Consider the following 22,119-nt stretch of genomic DNA (forward strand, 5'->3'; position numbering starts at 1 on the left):
GATAGAGTTTCTCATATGCCCTCTGCCTCCAGATATACATAGCCTCCCCTATTATCAACATCCTGGATTATCCTAGACTGCATTGACACATCATTATCACTCAAAGTCCACAGTTTACATTAGGGCTCACTCTGCATGAGGGCTTGACAAATTGGTAATGCCTTAAGTCCATCATTGTAATATCATGCAGAGTATTTTCACTGACTTAAAAATTCTCTGTACTCTACCTATTCACCCCCAACCTCACCCTAATCTCTGGCAATCATTTGATCTTTTTACTGTCACCATAGTTTTGCCTTCTCTAGACCACCATATAGTTGGAATCATTATATGGCCTTTTCATACTGGCTTCTTTCATGGAGCAATATGAATTTAAGATTGGCTTCTTTTCATGATGTGGTAGCTCATCTACTTTTAGTGCTGAAAAATATTCCATTGTATGGATGTACTAAAATTTATTTATATATTTACCTACTGAAAAACATCTTGGTTAACTCCAAATTTTGGCCATTACCAGTGAAGTTGCTATAAACATCCATTTGGATGTTTTCAACTCCTTTGGGTAAGTAACAAGAAAAGCAATTTTTTGGATTGTAGGAATATATTTAGTTTTGCAAGACATGCTGAACTATCTTCCAAAGTAGGTTGTACCCACTTTGCATTCCTACCAGCGATGAGTTGGAGATTTTGTAGCTTCATAGTCTTACCATCACTTGATGATGTGTTCTAGAATTTGGCTGCTCTAATAGGTGTATAGTGTCATTTCTATTTGCATTCCCCTGATGACATATAATATTGAGTATCTTTTATATGCTTATTTTACCATCTTTATATCTTCTTTGGTTAGGTATCTGATCAGGCTTTTGGCTCATTTTTCAGTTGGGCTGTTTATTTTTTTATTGCTCAATTTTAAGAGTTCTTTGCATATTTTGGGTGACAATCCTTTATCGGTTCTTGCATATGTCTTTTACAAATATTTTCCCCATTGTGGCTTGTTTTCTCATTCTCTTGACAATGTCTTCGCAGAGTAAAAGTTTTTAATTTTAATGAATTCCAGCTGATAATTCTTTCTTTCTTGTATCATGCCTTTGGTGTTTGGTAAATCATCACCAAACCCAATTCATTTCAACTTCCACCTAAGTTATCTTTTTGAAGTTTTATAGTTTTGGTTGTGGTTGATTTTGAGTATCTTTTGTGAAGGGTGTAAGTATATGTCTAGATTCTTTTTATTTTTTGCATGTACATGTCCAGTTGCTCAGGCATTGTTTCATGGGAAATATTTTGTTTTTAAGTAATCATTATCCTTAAGAGATAAATGCTCTAATGTTAAGAGTAAAATAAATTGATGTCTAGAATTTGCTTCAAAATAGCCCAGAGGTGGGAAAAAGCCATTGAGGGTATAAATGAAAAAAGAATGAACAGAAATTAATAGCATAACTGGGTCATAGATATATGCATGCTAATCTAAACTTTGTAGTATCTAAAGGAGACTAATGTGTTGGTGGGAAGGAAGCATTTACTCCATTGTTTACTCAACTTGGTGACAAACAACATTTTATTGAATGATGAAATAGTCAGTGGTTCTCAAATAGTGAATTTCTTATTATCTACCTGTTTCTCTGTACATACATGTAATCCCTATAAAGCTAAAAACTTAAGTTGTATACTTATCTTTTGGCCAAGGTAATGCATATTCTAAAGTAAATATAAATACTTTAGATTGAGATATATACTGTGAAATTCATGGACTATAAACTAAAAAACTTTCCTGTACATTTCCTGTACATTTTATTTTTTCCCATATTTTTATTAGTACATTATAATTATTTCTTATACATTTTTAAACTTCAGTTTATCTCTATATAATAAAAATTCTCAGTAGAATTCTTATCATTTAAGTGATCAAAATGAAACTGAACAGACAAGGAACCTTATAGTACATGTTTTTTTATATGCAGTAGTAAGTTAATGAAATAAATCATCATTCACTCTCATGTCTTTCAAATGGCAGTTTATTAGGCAGACTCTAGACAAATGGGCATAATTCTCCAGGAATGAAAAAAAGTATTCCTGTAGTAGATTCTAAGAAAAAGAGTCTATATTGATTCTGAATATAAAGTATATCTTGAAAGATAATAAGCTTATGCTTTAGTTGTACCCCAAAGGTACATTGTTTATGATTCTAATAGGCTCCCTGTATTTATTTATTTACTGAGACTCATTTAACAGTTACTGAGCCTTTCCCTAAGCCCAGTCATACACACAGTTATTGTTATTTCCCATTTTGCAAATAAAGAATCTGAAGGTCCAAAAGGTTACGTGGCTGGTTCAAGGTCACCAGTACTTAAAATTAATCTGTCCAACTCCAAACCAAACCAAACATTGGTTTTCTTTACTGAAATATGTCCTCCTATATAATAAATGTACATTTTATTTCTTAATTTGTAAATATTAGATCTTACTTATTATATTTCTATTATGAAAGATGAACATTTTGACATTTTTACAACCTCTTCCTATTACCATTCTCTATGATAGTGTCATTTATACTGTGCATTGCTGATCCAAGTTTTTAAAAATATCCAAGACTTTCCCTACTCAAAAGCTATATAAAATGCTGAATAATATAATTTTCCACAGTATGAAAATACCACATAATCACTCAGTTCCATTTTTCTTTCCTGAAGACATCTTTCTGGGCCTTCTGACCTTTGACTAAAAGATGAACTCAATGCTTTATAGATTTGCTGCCCAGAAGTTGTAAGACTCCCTATACTTATTTACTGACTCTGCCATAGATAAAGATTTCTCTTCATCCCTCTCTTGTATTGAATGCCACTTATTCCTTTTTTTTAACTTCCTTTTTTTCATGCAGCATATCTTCTAGTAGTTTGCTGAAAAGTGTTACACATGACATACATTTTCTTGAGAGCTTGAATATTTGGAAATGGTATTTTACTTTCATACTTGATTGAGGGATTGGTTAGGTATAGAATTTTTGATTGAAAATTAACTGTTAGGATTTTGAAGGCATTACTTCTCTGCCGTCTAGCCTTTCATATAAGAAGTATGAAGGAATTTTGGGGGGCAGGGGGTACCAGGGATTGAACTCAGAGGGGCTTAACCACTGAGCTATATCCCTAGCCCTTTAAAAAATATTTTAATTTGAGACAGGGTCCTGCTGAGTTGCTTAGGGCTTCAATAAATTGCTGAGGCTGGCTTTGAATTCATGATTTTGCTGCCTCAGTCTCCTGAGCTGCTGGGATTACATGCATGGGCCACCATGCCCAGCTGTATGATGGAATTTTGATTCCAAATTACTGTATATGACCTACATCTTTTTTTTTTCCTCTGTGGAAACTAGTAAAAATTTCTTGTCATTCTTGGTGTTCTGAAATTTCATACTGTGCCATTAGTCTTGATAATTTTTCAAGTGAACTTCATCAATCAAGAGAAATGCATACTTCATTAATAGGATATTTTATTAAATTAGTTCTTTGATATTTTCCTCCCAATCATTTTACCTGTTTTCTCTTTCTGGCCTGATTCTTGGACTAAATCTCTACTTTTTTTTTTTTTTTGAATGCTTCTCTTCATTTTTTTTTTTTGTGTGTTCTGTTTTTCAGGTAATATCTTACACCTCTTTTAAAAAAATACCTATCTTTTAAATTTATTACTTCTTAATTTTGATTAGCAATTATAGCAGCACAATTCACAATAGCTAAATTGTGGAACCAACCCAGATACCCTTCAGTAGATAAATGGATAGGGAAACTTTGGTATGTATATCCAATGGAACATTACTCAGCATTAAAAGAGAATAAAATCATGGCATTTTCAGGTAAATGGATGGAGTTGGAGAATATAATATGCTAAGTGAAGTAAGCCAATTCCAAAAACCCAAAGGCTGAATGTTTTCTTTGATATGAGGATGCTAACTCATAATGGTGATGAGGGGAAGGGAATGGGAGGAATGGAGGAACTTTAGATAGGGCCAAGAAATACTTTCGTATTCTCCAATCATTCATTTCTTTTTCTTTCTCATTCTATCCTAGCTTCACTAATTCAACATGCATTATCTTCTCTGGTTTTTCCCTGAATAAGATCCTCTGTCATGTTGTTGCTTTCATCTTAGTCTTACATTCTGAATTTTCCGTCTTTGGTGTTCTATGTCTGTCAGTTTATATTAAAGAGTGAATCACTAAAAAAGTTGATTGTAAGTTCTAAATGAAAGAGTAAAACAAAAAGGCTAGTTACTGAGTGGGTGAGTGGCTAGCTGACTTTTCTTTTTATAATTATAGCTCTAATATCTGTAGCTCTTTGAGGATAGTTCTGCTTCTACATAAGAGTATCTCATTCAATTTTACTAATGATTCTCTGATTTCTGAGGTTTTTGAGTTAAGAGACAGATGTGGGTAGGGAAGATATCCATTATTCAGTATGCAGATTCTCACATAGTCCTTACATGACAAATCACCATTGCCCACCCATGTGCCTACATGGCACATACATCTTTTTTTAAAATAATATTTCAGGTATCCTGTAACTTGCTTCATAATAACTTTCTTACCACCCTGCTTTCCATTTAAGCTTGATGTCCTTCACATCTACTTAATAACATTGTTATGGTTCAGATATGAGGTATCTTCTGAAAAGCTCATGTATTGATGCAGGAATGTTCAGAGATGAAATGATTAGATTATGAGAGCTGTAACTTCATTGGTGGATTAATTATTTGAATTGATTACTGGGTGGTAACTATAGGAAGGTAAGGTATGGTTGGAAGAAGTAAGTCATTGCGGGGTGTGCCTTTCTGGATTATATTTGTCCTCAATTGATTTCTCCCTGTCTTTCAGCTTCCTGGATGCAATGAACTGAGAAGCTTTCTTCTGTCACACCTTTCTTCTCTCACACCCAGAGCAATGGACTTGGCTTATCATGGACTGAACTTCTAAAAACATCAGCTCCAAATAAACTTTTCTTCATCTAAAATAAACTTTTCTTCCAAATAAACTTTTCTTCATTGTTCTTGTCAGGTATTTTGAACACAGAGACAAAAGACTGACTACCGCACTTACTTTTTTTTCCCTTCAGTCTGCCTTCTACCTTAATACTTTGCATCATGATTTGAGTTAAAGACATTCAAATGCAGTTTCATCAAACATGGAGTTTGATCTTTTTTTTTTTTTTAATCACTCTTGTTATTTGAGGGTCTGATCTTTCTTGGGGAAAAGAGGTATTGAAATATCTCTATCTGCTATTTTCATCTTAGACGTTTTCTTTTTGCCTTTGTGATTTCTAAAAATTGTGTTTTCAGGATAGAAATTTTCTCTAGTCCTTATATGATTACTCATCAAAAGTATTACTGAATTATCATGTATAATTGCATATGCTTCTTTTAATTATACACTAACAGACCTAACTAAAAATGAGCTTGTAATTAAGCACTCACCACTGATAAACTATCAACAATCACATTAAAAATTATGTTATAGGCAAAATAGAAAAAAGCAAATGCAAATAGCTGGAAAATAAAACATTTGAGTTTTTGAAACACAATAACAAATCAAAAATATTCACTTATACTTAGAAATCAGTACCTTAGCACCCAGTTAAGATGATAGTTTGGAATTGCCCACTAAAAACATTTAGCCTTGAGAAACTTTTGTTTTTAATATGAAGTATACACTTTTCCATAGTCATCACCATTTTATAACATTATAAAAATTTTTGTGTTATTTTTTGAGAGCATTAGTATTAATATATATTATAAATTAAGTCTTTATTAAGCTTAATCTTATACATTTTCAAAAGAATCAGACTAATCCTATATTACACAAAAGAGGAAACAACATACCTCTTGTAAAAACAGCCTTAAAAAGTATACTTTTATAAATAACCTTTGAAACTTACCCTTTAAGTGTATGGTAATAATGAATTGAATCAGGGTCATGCAGCTACATATATAGAAATTGGAAAAAAATTGCAAAACTTTTTGGGATGTTTCTTACTTTTGAAAAGACATATTTTCCTCAGGGAAATAATTAATCATTATAATCAAAATAAAAACAATTCAATGAAAAAGTATCCCTGTAACAATCAAATACTTGTTTTGAATAAAAGGACATAGACAATCCCTGCTTAACATTAGTTCTTCTTACAATGTTTTGATTTTACAATGGTGCAAAAGTGATAAATATTCAATAAATACCATACTTCAAATTTTGAGTTTTGATCTTTTTTGATATGCTTTGTGATACTCATTTGTGATGTTGGGCATTAGCAGCAGCAGTAGCAGCAGCAGCAGCAAGCCTCCAGTCCAGTCACATAATAACAGGCTAAACCACCACTTTTCTATGAAGTACTGTATTGATAAGCTTTGATGTACAACAGGTTAGTGTACTAAACACATTTTCTATTTATGATATTTTCCATTAAGTGTAAGTTTATCAAGAGGTAAACCCATCATATATCAGAGTGAATCTGTATATATCTTATATACCATATAAAATATATACTTCTATATATAGAATTTATTAAAATAAATAACTATATATTTATTTCTATCTTTATTGCTTACATGTTTATGAATATAAAAATAATAAGTTGAGTGTAGTATATTTTAAAGATATTAAAAATAAAAAATATTATTTCACAACATATAGGGACAGCCACCTTAAAAAAGTACATATTAGCATAATTTACTTCCATTAATTTTTTTTGGAAATGATTTTTAAAAATATTTTTCATTGCAGATGGACACAATACCTTTATTTATTATTATGTGGTGCTCAGGATTGAACCCAGTGCCTCACACGGTAAATGCTCTTTTACTGAGCTACAACTCCAGCCCCTTTCCATTCATTTGTAATGCAGTTTTCACCTGGTTAAGATCACATTGCAAAAAGTAGTAGGCTCAGTTCATTGAGTACTTCCTAAATGCTAGGCAACTCCTAAGTGCTTCACATATCTTGTGTCAGCATTTTACCAGTGAGTATTTTATACTTACTTTATAGATGGAAACAGGATCAATAGTTTGAATAAATTGCCTAAGATCACAATTATTGAGTGCCAAGAAAGAATTTAGCACAAGGTTGTCAAATATTAAAATCCATACTCTTAATAATAATTATATTTATATAATTTTGTCCATGTTAACTAAATTTTCATACCATTAATAAACCAATGCAAACATCATAAAAATGCAATTTTCAAAGCTCCTGAGCAGGCTCCTCTCACTGAGGCCTTGCAGTCTAGACTAATAATATTTTTAAAAATCTTTGCAAATTTGAAAGCAAAAAAATGGAATGTCATTGTTGTTTAAATTAAGAATGCACTTATTACCAAAGACTGAGTTTTCATATGCTTATTAGTCACTTGTATTTCTAGAAAAATATATTCCTCAAATAAACCCAATGTAAAGAAGAAACTTTAATGAGAGAGCTATAGAAAGTAGTAGGGGTGTTGGAATACCTTGATATAAGAAAAAGCTAAAAACATTTTGATTTATTTCCTTTGATTATCTTAAGTCAAACTAAGTTAACAAAAATCCAGTAACCCTAATTAGATTAGTAACTTTAGTCATTTTTGCTTGATACAAGTTGTTGTATTAGTGGAGAGAAGGCTAACAATTAGTATCTCAATTCTGATGTATAAATGATTTATTTAAAACTACTAAGAGTAGTTGGTTAAGACTTTAAAATTCTCTCATTAAAATGTCCTTTACATCATTATTTTTTATATTTTAAGAAAAATAGTAAAAGAAAAAAGTATTTATTAAGCAAAGATAAATGTCAACTAAGTCCTTATTGAAATATCATAAAATGGTAGATAAATTCAGTTTTAATGCACTTACAATAGCCAGTTAGTCTTATTTCCCCTCTAGCCATACTATGTTGACAGGAATCTATTTAACACAACATTGTAGGTGTATAACTGTGAAATGTAGAAAAAAATATTGCTTTGAAAAAGACAAACATATACTTTTAATAATGAAGTACTATGAATATAATAATATTAATTAGTATACTATATTTTGTTGAGAAAGTATAGAAAGTTATAGATTTCTTTGTTTAGGAAAGAATATAAAATTAAATCCTTTATTTATTCTAAGGCATATAATTTTATTTAGCTATAATTAGGAAATTGAAATTGCATGATGACTTACCCCAATATTAAACATTCCTGTAAAATACTCCATGTTGGCTTGGATGAACCAAATGTTGCTTAAACCTAGATCATCACTTCTCTTCTTAGCACGAATTAGTGATAATTCCTTGTTTTCTATTAATATAACCTAGATTTCCCGGGGGAAAAACAGTATATTCAGTAACATAACTCAAAATATTAGGACAAAACATTATTGCTATATTCCATAGCCTTAATAATGTTGAACATATTATACTGATCCTCTATTCTGTGCTAGGAAGTATGTCAGTTAATCTGATACTAAATTGAACAAGGTCTTTGAACTCTTGAAGATTAAGGTGTAGTGATATAAGTGAAACAAGCAATAATATTACAGTGTGAAAAATGTTTAATAAAAGATAAACAATGTATAATGGGAGCACTCAGACTTGATGACTAAGGAAGATTTTATTGGGGAAAGTAACATATCAACTGAGGTCTGAAAAATAAAAAGAACATAGCAAGAAGGAATGGAAGAGTGTTAGGCAGAGAGAGAAATACATATGAAGGCCCAAGGTGGGAAAGAGTGTAGTATGTATGAAGAAGTAAGAAAACTGGTATAGCTTGGCACAACGTACATGTTAGTGATAGTAGGGATGGAGGCAAAGGGTATGGAGGTGGATATGAGGATGGAGAAGTAATGGACTCAGGTCATGCATTTATGATAAAAGAAGGTCCATCAGCTTCCATGAATAATACAGATTATGAAAGAGTGGGAGAAGCAGGGACAACAGGAACCTGCAACAGTGATTTTGAGTAGAATTAAGACAATATCATCACTATTATTCCTGGTTCTTATTTTGTACTTATGATTACATTTATGGAAAAATCTTGGATCCCTTTGAATAGAAATCCTGTGAGAGTATAAGTGGTATTAAAGGCTTTTTAGCCTTTATTCTAGCCAATTCAATCTAAGTTTTCAGAACTATTAGGAAGGGAACTAAAGATACTACGTTCCTGGCTCTGGTTCTCTATTCTATGAACTTTCTTCCTTTCAAACATGAAACTGTTATTTTCTTTAATAATAAAAAGGCACTCACCTCTTCTAGGATTATTGGTTTATTTTTTCTTTATTCTCTAAGAGATTATCCCTCACCTCCAATTATTCTGTTAAATATCATCTGACCAGTAAATCAGTTTCTCCATAATTTTTTCTTCTGCAATTATTTACTATAGTTAGTTCACATCTCCCAGACAACTCACAAATACTCTGCCCTAGTTGAATTTGTATTAAAAAATGATTTTTCTTCTGAAGACTTTTATAAGATGGCCACTGTGAGGAACTGATTTAATATGGTAGAAGATTAGAAACAACACAAATTTCTAACTGTACCAATGACTGAGTGGTATATTTACTTAAAAATATATCATCACTAAAATATGATGATATGTAAAACTATTAGCAAATGAAAAATATTTGTGATAAAATAGTGAACAAAGAGCAAGGGGACTAAAATTTTATTTGCATTTGTAGAATTTGTAAGAGAAATATTAGTATGAGCATAACTTAATGAGAACAAGGGAAGAAAAACATTTGATGGATCAATATGGTAGGTTTGGGTATTATTTTTTATTTTCTTTTTAAAAAATTGTTGTTATTGTATTTTTTATAGCTGCCATTCTGACTGGAGTGACATGAAACCTTAGAGTAGTTTTGATTTGCATTTCTCTAATTGTTAGACATGTTGAACATTTTTTCATATATTTGTTGATTGATTGTATATCTTTTTCTGAGAAGTGCCTGTTCAGTTCGTTGGCCCATTTACTGATTGGGCTATCTGTTTTTTGGTGTTAAGATTTTTGAGTTCTTTATATATCCTACAGATTAGTGCTCAATCTGATGTGTGTGTGGTAAAAATTTGCTCCAATTCTGTAGGCTCTCTATTCACCTCACTGATTGTTTCTTCTGCTGAGAAGAAACTTTTTAGTTTGAATCTGTCCCATTTATTGATTCTTGATTTTATTTCTTGTGCCATAGGAGTCTTACTAAGGAAGTTGGGGCCTAATCCGACATGATGGAGATTTGAGCCTATTTTTTCTTCTATTAGGCATAGGGTCTCTGGTTTAATTCCTAGGTCCTTGATCCACTTTCAGTTGAACTTTGTACATGGTGAGAGATAGGGACTTAATTTCATTTTGTTGCATATAGACTTCCAGTTTTCCTAGCACCATTTGTTGATTAAATGTTGGTGAGGTTGTAGAAAAAAAGGCATACTCATACATTGCTGGTGGGGCTGCAAACTGACACAGCCAATATGGAAAGCAGTGTGGAGATTCCTTGGAAAACTGGGAATGGAACCACCATTTGACCCAGCCATGTCACTCCTCGGTCTCTACCCAAAGGACTTAAAAACAGCATACTATAGGGATACAGCCACATCAATGTTTATTGCAACACAATTTACAATAGCTAAATTGTGGAACTAACCTAGATGCCCTTCAATAGGTGAATGAACAAAGAAAATGTGATTATATATATATTATATATTATAATATATAATATATAATATATATAATATTACTCAGCATTAAAAGAGAATAAAATTATGGCATTTGCAGGTACATGGATGGAGTTGGAGAACAGAAGCTAAGTAAGCCAATCCCCCCAAAACAAATGCTGAATGTTTTCTCTGATATAAGGATGTTGATTCATAATGGAGATGTGGGGAGAGCATGGGAGGAATGAATGAACTTTAGATAGGTCAAAGGGGAGGGAAAGGATAGGAGGGGGTGGGAGGTAGGGAAAGATGGTGGAATGAGACAGACATCGTTACCCTAAGTACATGTATGAAAACATGAATGGTGTGACTCTACTTTGTGCACAACCAGAGACATGAAAAATTGTGCTCTACTTATGTAATATTAATTGTAATGCATTCTGCTGTCATATATAACAAATTAGAACAAAACAATTGTTATTTTTGTTAGAATTCTGATGTAATCGATCAAAAGAACATGCTCAACAAATTTTAGAAGCCATTATTTCCAGTTATAGTTATATTGAAAGTTAATTTAATTATATATTTTATTTAATGGGATTGCAATTAAAAACTTTTTAAAGACATGCAACTTTTTAAAAATTTGACAACTGTACTTTGGTCCTACTTTAATAATTTTCCCCTTAAGATTCTAAATCTTAGAAGTTTACTTCAAAGAAAAAAGAAAATGCCTGTGTCACATATTTGATTAGGGTGAATGATTAGGAATTCTGAGTAAGGGATAAGCCAGACTTGGCTAGTTGAATTGTGTTTATCTTAAACATTTTTTTTATATATTATTCAGACTTTACCTGGCAGGATGGCAATATGTGAGCAAGAACAATTCCAACATGGCCCTGGAAAAGTCAGTAAAAGAACCAAGTTAATTTTGGTCCTTATGTCTTTTGCTCATTGTAAGACAACAATCTTGCCAAATGAAAACATGACCTTAAGTGTAATACAGAAAAGTCACACACTCTTGGAAAAGCTAAAAAGTATAAAAGGAGACATATAATACCCCACCACTGCAGAAATCCACAATTCTGTCACCAGGTTTGGCCTGTTTTATCACCACATAAACAAGGTTGTTTAACTGTTGCTGTTTCCTCAAAGCTCGATCACTGGACATTTTGCCTAGGAAAAAAAGAAATGAAAACTATATGTATTGTGAGACACCAACTACACAACTTAGAACAGAGCATTAGGATACTGGAGAAGGGGTAAATATATGCATGCATGCAAGTATACATACACTCTCACATAAAAGAATAAATTTCACATAATTAGTTAGTAGAGGACTGGAATATTAGAATCCAGAGATTAACTCTATTTTTGCTTATTTTACTTTTATTCCTATTCTATCAATGAAAAAAAAGTCTTCTAAAGAGTAGAAACAATAACTGAAACATTAAGTTCAGAGCCATAAACAAAGGGTTCAATAAATTTTATCTAGATGAAAAAAGTAATAATCATCTCTTCCTTTTGTCCCTCTCAGAGACATTATAAAGACTATCTATTCTCAACACATTGTTTAAATTTCCTTATAAAAAGATCTATAATAAATAATTTTTTAAAAATTATTTCACTGGCAGGCACATCCTTGAACTCTGAATTCTTCTGGGTATTATACTTGGAAACTTTGGAGTATGGGTGTCACATGGCTGAACTATATTAATGGTTATTGTACTTAGAGAGAAATTGGATTTTCCCTTTTTCACTTTGAAGCTTCCTTTCTTCATGAGTCAGACATAGAACATTAATGTAATTAGAGATTAAAGATAGGGCACTTCCAAGTATGAAATGCCATGGACTCAGTACCATGAAAACATCTTAACTTCCCATTCAAAAGCTACTGGAAAAGTTCACAATAATATCTTCAGAAGGATGAATGACACTATTTGTTTTTACATTTTTCAAGTGCATTCTTTACAAGAGTGGTTTGATAAAAAAAAAAAATCATATAAAGATACCAAGGTTTCCTTGTTCCATTTCAAAAGAAAAACATGTTATTTTCCTTTTTTTCTTTTTTCCTTCCTCTCTTATGCTACTAAATAAAATTTAAAAACATTAGGAAATTTTTATTTTAGTAAAAAATAGAAAATTATAATTTCATAAGTTAGAGGTAATATTTATATACATATACACATATTATATATATATATATATATACTGTTTCTATATGTTATATTCATAAATTCTTAATTTTCTAGCCAGTATACAAAATTACAAATATCTTCTTATGTCAGTGCATTTTTTCTCTATTGTATACTTTAATGGGTTCATAATATTCCACTCACTATGTACCACAATTTACATAACCACTTCCTTATTGTAATTATGTGATTGTCATCATACTACATAATATTTAAACACATTCTGACATGTTTCAAACATAAAGGGCAATTGAAAGCCTCCTACAGCAAATCTCTCTGTATTAGTCAAGTTTTCATTAATATAAAAAATACTTGAGGTAGGCTACTTAAGAAGCTTAGAGACCAACTGAATACTGTTTGCTCAGGAACATCTGGCAATGCTGGGCTGAAGAGGATCTTGGGCGAGCAGTTTGAGCCTCTCAGAGGCCATGTCCAGCTCAGCTTGGGTGAATTCAGGCTGCCCCGTGTACAGAGTTTCTAGATGATTGTTTGTGCCCTGCCACCAAACCTCCATGACTCAGTGCTACAGAGCCGCTCCAGCGGAGTAGAGAAACAACTCTTCAGTTCCTTTGTGAACCTTTTGAGGTCATGCCAACCGAGCCTCCATAGGCCAGCAGCCGAGAGCTGAGGTGGGACCTGGGAGAGAAGGCCCAGATCCACCCTTCCCATCGGACACCCTGGCAGAGAGAACTGATGTCGCCAGAGTTCAGTGGACGGGATCGCTCTGCAATGAAAGCGGCAACTGCAGGTGTGTGACCCTCAGCCCTCCTTCTCCACACAGCAGGAAATCCCAAGGGCCCCTCCCCAGCTCTCCGTGATCGTGACTGTCGTACCCGAGGGAGACAGGAGGGGCGCCTGACCCCTGGCTACCTCTCTTACCAGCGCTGACAACCAAGGCCTCTTTCCCCAGCTCCTGGGGGCGTGGCTACCAGAGGGAACCTGGCAAAATAAGCTGACGGGCTCCAGCCCCACGCTCCACAACCTTGGGGTCTGGGTGAATGGCAAATAGAGAGAGTGCCCAGTCGTTCAAGAGAACAGGGCACCCAGGGGGCTGCAGGCCCGGCATGTAACTAGTTCTGTGGAGAATGCCACCAGTGACTGGGGCCTGGTTGGCAGGAGAAGTAGGGAGGTGGCTGGAGACCAGGAATGGCTCTGCACAATCAGGATGGAGAGCTGCCCAGTGGGGGAGGAAGAGCTGCCTCACAGAGATTGTTTCCTGGCACAGCTCCACATACTGGAAGAGAACTTAATCAAACTTTAAGACTGAATTTATCTTTTTTTTTTTTCATTTCTTTTCAATTTTCTTTTCCCCCCTTTTATTGTATTCTACATATTTTCTACTTTCTCTCATTCTCTTTAACGACTTCTTCCTTCCCCTTCTCATACCTTTCCTCCCATGCTTTACGACTCCATTTATGTGTAATTTACTAAATGTATATAGGTAAATGTTCCGAGGCAATCTATAGTGCTCCCAAGTCCCTAGCTACCCCCAAATACTCTGGTCCATTCTCCTGTTAATATCTCCCGTCAGTAGAGCAATCTACCAAGGTTGCCAAGATATACCAACCCCTATACCATCACATCACCCGACCTAAACATAAAGTCCCAAGACCAAACCGCAGATTGCTATGCGCCATCAGAATCCGTACGTATTTTATGAAACAAATGAATCTGCTTTAAAGTACAATAAAACTCAACATCTCTAGACATAGTCTCCTATCACAAAGGAGAGATCCCGGAGATATACAAAACCAAAATAAATTTATAGGAGTAAACAGTAACACAGCAGTCAAACAGAGCTGGAAATAACATGAGCATCATGAAAAAACAAGGACGAAAAGGAGTCAATGCAGGACAGCCTAAATCTACAGGAGAACCAAGAGGAATCAGAAAAATGGTAAGATAAAGAACTCAAGGAATACCTGACTCAGATGGAATGGAATCTCAAAGAGGTCATTAGACAGCAAATGCAAACAATGAAAGAACACACTGAAAATGAATTACATAAACAGATTCAAGAAGCAAAAAATCAATTCTTCCAGGAGCTAGAGATTATAAAAAAATCAAATAATAATCCTAGAAATGAAGGAAACTATAAACCAAATTAAAAACTCAAATGAGAGTATCACTAGTAGAGTAGATCAAGTAGAAGTCAGAACGTCAGACAATAAAGACAAAATATATCATCTCAAAAAGAGTCTAATCAACTTAGAAAGGCTGGTAAGAAACCACAAGTAAAACATCTAAGACATATGGGATAACATAAAAAAACAAACTTAAGAGTCATTGGGATATAGGAAGATATAGAGGTCCAAACCAAAGGAATGAGCAATCTGTTGAATGAAATAATTTTAGAAAACTTTCCAGACATGAAAAATGAAACAGATGTACAAATCCTAGAAGCATACAGGACGCCGAGCACCCAAAACCACAGTCCAAGATACATTGTTATGAAGATATCCCATATACAGAACAAAGAGAGAATATTAAAAGCTACAAGAGAAAGGAGGCAGATTACATTCAGGAGTAAACCAATTGGGTTAACAGTTGATTTTTCATCACAGATGCTGAAAGCATGAAGATCCTGGAACAATGTATTTCAAACACTGAAAGATAATGGATGCCAACCAAGAATATTGTATCCAGCAAAATTAAGCTTCAGGTTCAACAATGAAATAAAAATCTTTCAGGATAAACAAAAGTTAAAAGAATTCACAGCTAGAAAACCAGCATTGCAAAGCATTTGGGCAAAACACTACATGAAGAGGAAATGAAAAAACAACAACCAAAACCAATGGTGGGAAGTACCTCAGTAAAGCGAGAGGGGGGGTGACTAATCAATGAGGGGAAAACAAACCAAATTAAAAATAAATAAATAAACAAACAAACATGACTGGAAGTACAAACCATATATCAATAGTAACCCTAAATGTTAATTGCTTAAATTCACCAATAAAGTGACATAGGCTGGTAACCTGGATTAAAAAAACAGATCCAACAATATACTGCCTTCAGGAGACTCATCTGATTATAAAAGACATACATAGGCTGAAGGTGAAAGGTTGGGAAAAATCATACCACTCACATGGTCCTCGGAAGCAAGCAGGGGTGGCCATCCTCATATCGAATAAAATCAACTTCAAGCCTAAGTTAATCAAAAGGGATAAGGAAGGACACTATATACTGTTAAAGGGAACCATTCACCAATAAGACATAACAATTATCAATATTTTTTCACCAAACAATGGTGCTGCTACGTTCATAAAACAAACTCTCCTCAAGTTCAATAGTCAAATAGACCACAACACAATAATTATGGGTGATTTCAACACACTTCTCTCACCATTGGACAGATCTTCCAAACAAAAGTTGAATAAAGAAACTATAGAACTCAATAACACAATTAATAACCTAGACTTAACCGACATATAGAGAATGTATCAACCATCATCAAGGGAATATACTTTTTTTCTCAGCAGCACATGGTTCCTTCTCAAAAATAGACCATATATTATGCCATAGGGTAACCCTTAGAAATTATAAAGGTGTGGAAATAATACCATGCATCTTATCTGATCATAATGGAATGAAACTGGAAATCAACGATAAAAGAAGGAAGGAAAAATCCTACATTACTTGGAAAACGAACAATATGTTACTGAATGATCAATGGGTTACAGAAGACATAAAGGAGAAAATAAAAAAATTCTTAGAGATAAATGAAAATACAGATACAACATATCAGAATCTATGGAACACAATGAAAGCAGTTCTAAGAGGAAAATTCATAGCTTGGAGTTCATTCTTCAAAAAAAGAAAACAACAACAAACAAATGATCGATCTCACACTTCATCTCAAAACCCTAGAAAAAGAAGAGCAAAACAACAGTAAATGTAGCAGAAGGCAAGAAATAATTAAAATCAGAACTGAAATCAATGAAATTGAAACAAAACAAGCAATTGAAAAAATTGACAAAAGTAAAAGTTGATTCTTTGAAAAAATAAATAAGATGGACAGACCCTTAGCCAAGCTAACAAACAGAAGAAGCAAGAGAACTCAAATTAGCAGCATACGGGATGAAAAAGGCAATATCACAATAGACACCACAGAAATATAGATGATAATTAGAAATTATTTTGAAACCATATATTCCAATAAAATAGAAGACAGTGAAGACATCGATAAATTTCTTAAGTCATATGACTTGCCCAGATTGAGTCAGGAGGATACACACAACTTAAACAGACCAATATCAATGGAGAAAATAGAAGAAGCCATCAAAAGACTACGAACCAAGAAAAGCCCAGGACCGAATGGGTATACAGCAGAGTTTTACAAAACCTTTAAAGAAGAACTAATACCAATACTTTTCAAGTTATTTCAGGAAATAGAAAAAGAGAGAGCTCTTCCAAATTCATTCCACGAGGCCAATATCACCCTGATTCCGAAACCAGACAAAGACACTTCAAAGAAAGAAAACTACAGACCAATATCTCTAATGAACTTAGGTGCAAAAATCCTCAATAAAATTCTGGCAAATCAGAAACAAAAACATATCAAAAAAATTGTGCACCATGATCAAGTAGGATTCATCCCTGGGATGCAAGGCTGGTTCAATATACAGAAATCAATAAATGTTATTCACCACATCAATAGACTTAAAGATAAGAACCATATGATCAGCTCCATAGACACAGAAAAAGCATTTGACAAAGTACAGCATCCCTTTATGTTCAAAACACTAGAAAAACTAGGGATAACAGAAACTTACCTCAACACTGTAAAAGCTATCTATGCTAAGCCTCAGGCTAACATCATTCTAAATGGAGAAAAATTGAAGGTGTTCCCTCTAAAATCTGGAACAAGACAGGTATGTCCTCTCTCACCACTTCTATTCAACATAGTTCTCGAAACACTGGCCAGAGCAATTAGACAGATGAAAGAAATTAAAGGCATAAAAATAGGAAAAGAAGAACTTAAATTGGCACTATTTGCAGGTGACATGATCCTATACCTAGAAGACCCAAAAGGTTCTTCGAAGAAACTTCTAGAGCTAGTAAATGAATTCAGCAAAGTGGCAGGATATAAAATCAACACGCATAAATCAAAGGCATTCCTGTATATCAGCAACAAATCCTCTGAAATGGAAATGAGGACAACCACTCCATTCAAAATATCCTCAAAAAAAATTAAAATACTTGGGAATCAACCTACAAAAAAGGTGAAAGATTTATACAATGGAAACTACTGAATGCTAAACAGAGAAATAGAAGATCTTAGAAGATGGAAAGTTATACTCTGTTCATGGATAGGAAGAACTAACATCATCAAAATGGCGATATTACCAAAAGTTCTCTATAGGTTTAATGCAATGCCAATCAAAATCCTAATGGCATTTCTTGTAGAAATAGATAAAGCAATCATGAAATTCATATGGAAAAACAAAAGACCCAGAATAGCAAAAGCAATTCTAAGCAGGAAGAGTGAAGCAGGCGGTATAGCGATACCCAACTTTAAACTATACTACAGAGCAATAGTAACAAAAACAGCATGGTACTGGTACCAAAACAGGTGGGTGGACCAGAATAGAGGACACAGAGACCAATCCACAAAATTACAACTATCTTATATTAGACAAAGGTGCTAAAAGCATGCAATGGAGAAAGGATAGCATCTTCAACAAATGGTGCTGTCAAAACTGGAAATCCATATGCAACAAAATGAAACTGAATCCCTTTCTCTTGCCATGCACAAAAGTTAACTCAAAATGGATCAAGGAGCTTGATATCAAATCAGAGACTCTGCGTCTGATAGAAGAAAAAGTTGGCTCTAATTTCCATCTCGTGGGGTGGGGCTCCAAATTCCTTAATAGGACACCTATAGCACAAGAGTTAAAATCAAGAATCAACAAATAGGACATACTGAAACTAAAAAGTTTTTTTTCTCAGCAAGAGAAACAATAAGAGAGATAAATAGGGAGCCTACATCCTGGGAACAAATTTTTACTCCTCACACTTCAGATAGAGCCCTAATATCCAGAGTATACAAAGAACTCAAAAAATTAAACAATAAGAAAACAAATAACCCAACCAACAAATGGGCCAAGGACCTGAACAGATACTTCTCAGAGAAGGATATACAATTAATAAACAAATATACGAAAAAATGCTCATCATCTCTAGCAATCAGAGAAATGCAAATCAAAACCACTCTAAGATACCATCTCACTCCAGTAAGAATGGCAGCCATTATGAAGTAAAAATCAACAAGTGCTGGCGAGGATGTGGGGAAAAGGGTACAATTATACATTGCTGGTGGGACTGTAAATTGATGCAGCCAATCTGGAAAGCAGTATGGAGATTACCTGGAAAGCTGGGAATGGAACCACCATTCGACCCAGCTATTCCTCTTCTCGGACTATTCCCCAAAGACCTAAAAAGACCATACTATAGGGATACAGCTACATCAATGTTCATAGCAGCACAATTCACAATAGCTAGACTGTGGAACCAATCTAGATGCCCTTCAATAGATGAATGGATAATAAAAGTGGCATTTATACACAATGGAATATTACTCAGCTCTAAAAAATAACAAAATCATGGCATTTGCAGGGAAATGGATGGCATTAGAGTAGATTATGCTAAGTGAAGCTAGCCAATCCCTAAAAAACAAATGCTGAATGTCTTCTTTCATATAAGGAGGGCAACTCAAAACAGAGCAGGGAGGAAGAGCATGAGAAGAAGATTACCATTAAACAGGGATGAGAGGTGGGAGGGAATGGGAGAGAGAAGGGGAACTGCATAGAAATGAAAGGAGACCCTCATTGTTATACAAAATTACATATAAGAAAATGTGAGGGGAAAGGGAAAAAAAACAAGAGAGAGAAATGAATTACAGTAGATGGGGTAGAGAGAGAAGAGGGGAGGGGAGGGAAGGGGAAGGGGAATAGGAAGGGAATAGGAAAGGCAGCAGAATACAACAGACACTAGTATGGCAGTATGTATAAACGTCGATGTGTAAACAATGTGATCCTGCAATCTGTACACATGGTAAAAATGGGAGTTCATAACCCACTTGAATTAAATGTATGAAATATGATATGTCAAGATCATTGTAATGTTTTGAGCAACCAATTAAAAAAAAAGAAGAAGCTTATTAGAGGCTTATTCAGTTCATTGTTTTAGAAGTTCAAAGTCCAACCAACATCATACTGGCTGTTGAGGGGATCCAGTGACAGAAGACAGGAGACAGAAATCACATGGCAAAGCAGGAAGCTGAAGAGACTTCAAGGTTCAGGGTCAGCCTTTTATAATAGTTTGCCCTCAAGAGAACATAATTTCTTACTAGGCCAGTTTCTCAAATAACCTGAAATAAATCACCCCTTAGGTCCTACCTCCTAAACGTTCCACACCACCTCCCAATACCAACATTGTAGGGACAAAGAAAGCTTCTAACAGATGAACCTTTTAAGAGACAAACAGCATCCAAACAATGGCTGCCTCTATACTTGCCACCTAAATTCCAACATTGACAACTCACTTTGCTTGATTTATCACACTTTTATGTATCCACCCCTTTATTCATCCAATATGCTGTTTTTAATGGCAATGCAGATTTAATTTGGAAAAGAAATAATAAGAACAAGGAAGAGGAGGAGAAAGGGTGGAGATCAGAAAAAATAAATTCTTATGTTTTTTTTGGAGAGGTAGAGTCACAAATACTGCTATGAAGCTGGGTGTCGAGGCATACACCCATAATCACAGTGGCTGAGGCAGGAGGATCATAAGTTTAAGGCCAGCCTCAGCAACTTAGTAAGGCTCTAAGCAACTTCACTGAGACCCTATCTTAAAATGAAAAAAAAATTTAAAAAGGGTTGAAATGTAGCTCAGTGGTAAAATGTCTTTGGATTCAATCCCAGTAACCCCCCCCCAAAAAAAACAACAACAACAACAAAAAAAACCCAAAATGAAATGAAACAAAACAACCTCAAATACTGCCATGGGAGCCATCATGAAGCAAGGAACCAGCACAGGCATTTCTGACTTTGTTCTGTCTGGGGATTTCTTAAAAGTTCCTAGCCAAAGATTTTGTCAAAAGAAATTATCTTTTTGTTAAGAACAGGTGACACAAAAAGAAAATTTAGTAAATGGAATATATAATGTAAATCCTATATCATTATTTATATTAGAAATTTAGAATTACCTAATTTCCTTAGATCTGTTTCAAAAGCAAAGGTTGACAAAGCTCTGTTTTTCTTACTAGGTCTGCATTTTGCATATAAAAATATTTATCCTGAAATGAAGGCTGAAGGTAGAAAGGTACTTTCCAGGGTTGTGTTTAAGTAGAGAGTATTAAGTAATGCTCAGAGTTCGAGCTAAAAATACAGAAGCCAGATGCCCAGATGCTTTAAGGAAAAACTGCCTCTAATAAAACATTCCCTCTTCCCATTCCAGTTTTATAAATATTATGAAGCTCCTGGAAACATGAACAGGATTTCAAATATATTCAAAGGCAAAAAAGTGGTATTTGCAGATATGGTATTAATTTAAAAATCAAATCCTACTTTCTATTTTTATTTTCTGTCCTTGTCCCTGAGACATCATTTACAAACATAAAATTACAGTCTACTTTTAGCTTGAGTAAAAATGATGATTCTTAAGGTGCAATGGAAAAAGAACCCAGATATAGGATGTTTTAATACACATGATGTCAGTTGTTCTGTAATGTAATTCTTCTGCAGTGGAGTCTGTCTAATTCAAGTTAGAAGGTACTTGATTATTTGGACAACTTTAGTGTTGTTTGCACTGCTCTCAAAGAAAGGTAGACAAAGCTGATTTTTAAGCTAAGGACAAGACATATTAAAACAGTACCATTTTTAGTCAGTTCAAAGCAACAGATAATGCAAAACAAACAAACAAACAAACAAACAAAAATGGAAAAAATCCACTGGAAATGTTTACATCTTAGTCTAATAATTTATGTCCCAAATCAGGAGCTCTTAATTTTTTGTTTCTTAGCCTAAAGTGACAGAGAACTTGTATGTTATAACATTTGTTAAAAAAAAGGGGGGGGGTTGGGTTGGATGTGTATTAGACTTCTTTACCAAAGATTATTTTTCTGTTTTGTTTTTAGAGCATTTCTTTGAAATATAGTACAACAACCATATTCTGTGAATTTTTTAAAAAAAATAGCTAAATATGGAGACAGATGGCTAAAACTAATGGTTTAAAGATTTGTAAAACATACTTTTTACTTGAAAAGTTATAAAATCAAGAGAGAAAAATCAAATTCCTTCAGT

At 33.9% G+C, this 22,119-nt stretch overlaps 1 protein-coding gene across 2 annotated transcripts in view; it reads right to left on the bottom strand.

The window, feature by feature from the left end:
* The window catches only part of Gstcd (glutathione S-transferase C-terminal domain containing), a 159,456-nt gene that overhangs the window by 15,521 nt on the left and 121,816 nt on the right, over positions 1-22,119 (bottom strand). For both annotated transcript variants that reach the window (XM_078021848.1, XM_078021849.1), the window contains 3 exons: positions 11,683-11,798; positions 11,477-11,521; positions 8,168-8,296 (listed from right to left, as the gene is read on the bottom strand). In XM_078021848.1, coding sequence (XP_077877974.1) covers positions 8,168-8,296; positions 11,477-11,521; positions 11,683-11,798 — 290 coding nt within the window. The remainder of the gene's footprint in view (positions 1-8,167; positions 8,297-11,476; positions 11,522-11,682; positions 11,799-22,119) is intronic.

The sequence above is a fragment of the Ictidomys tridecemlineatus genome, chromosome 9 (assembly GCF_052094955.1).
Source record: "Ictidomys tridecemlineatus isolate mIctTri1 chromosome 9, mIctTri1.hap1, whole genome shotgun sequence".
Taxonomy (NCBI): Eukaryota; Metazoa; Chordata; class Mammalia; order Rodentia; family Sciuridae; genus Ictidomys; species Ictidomys tridecemlineatus.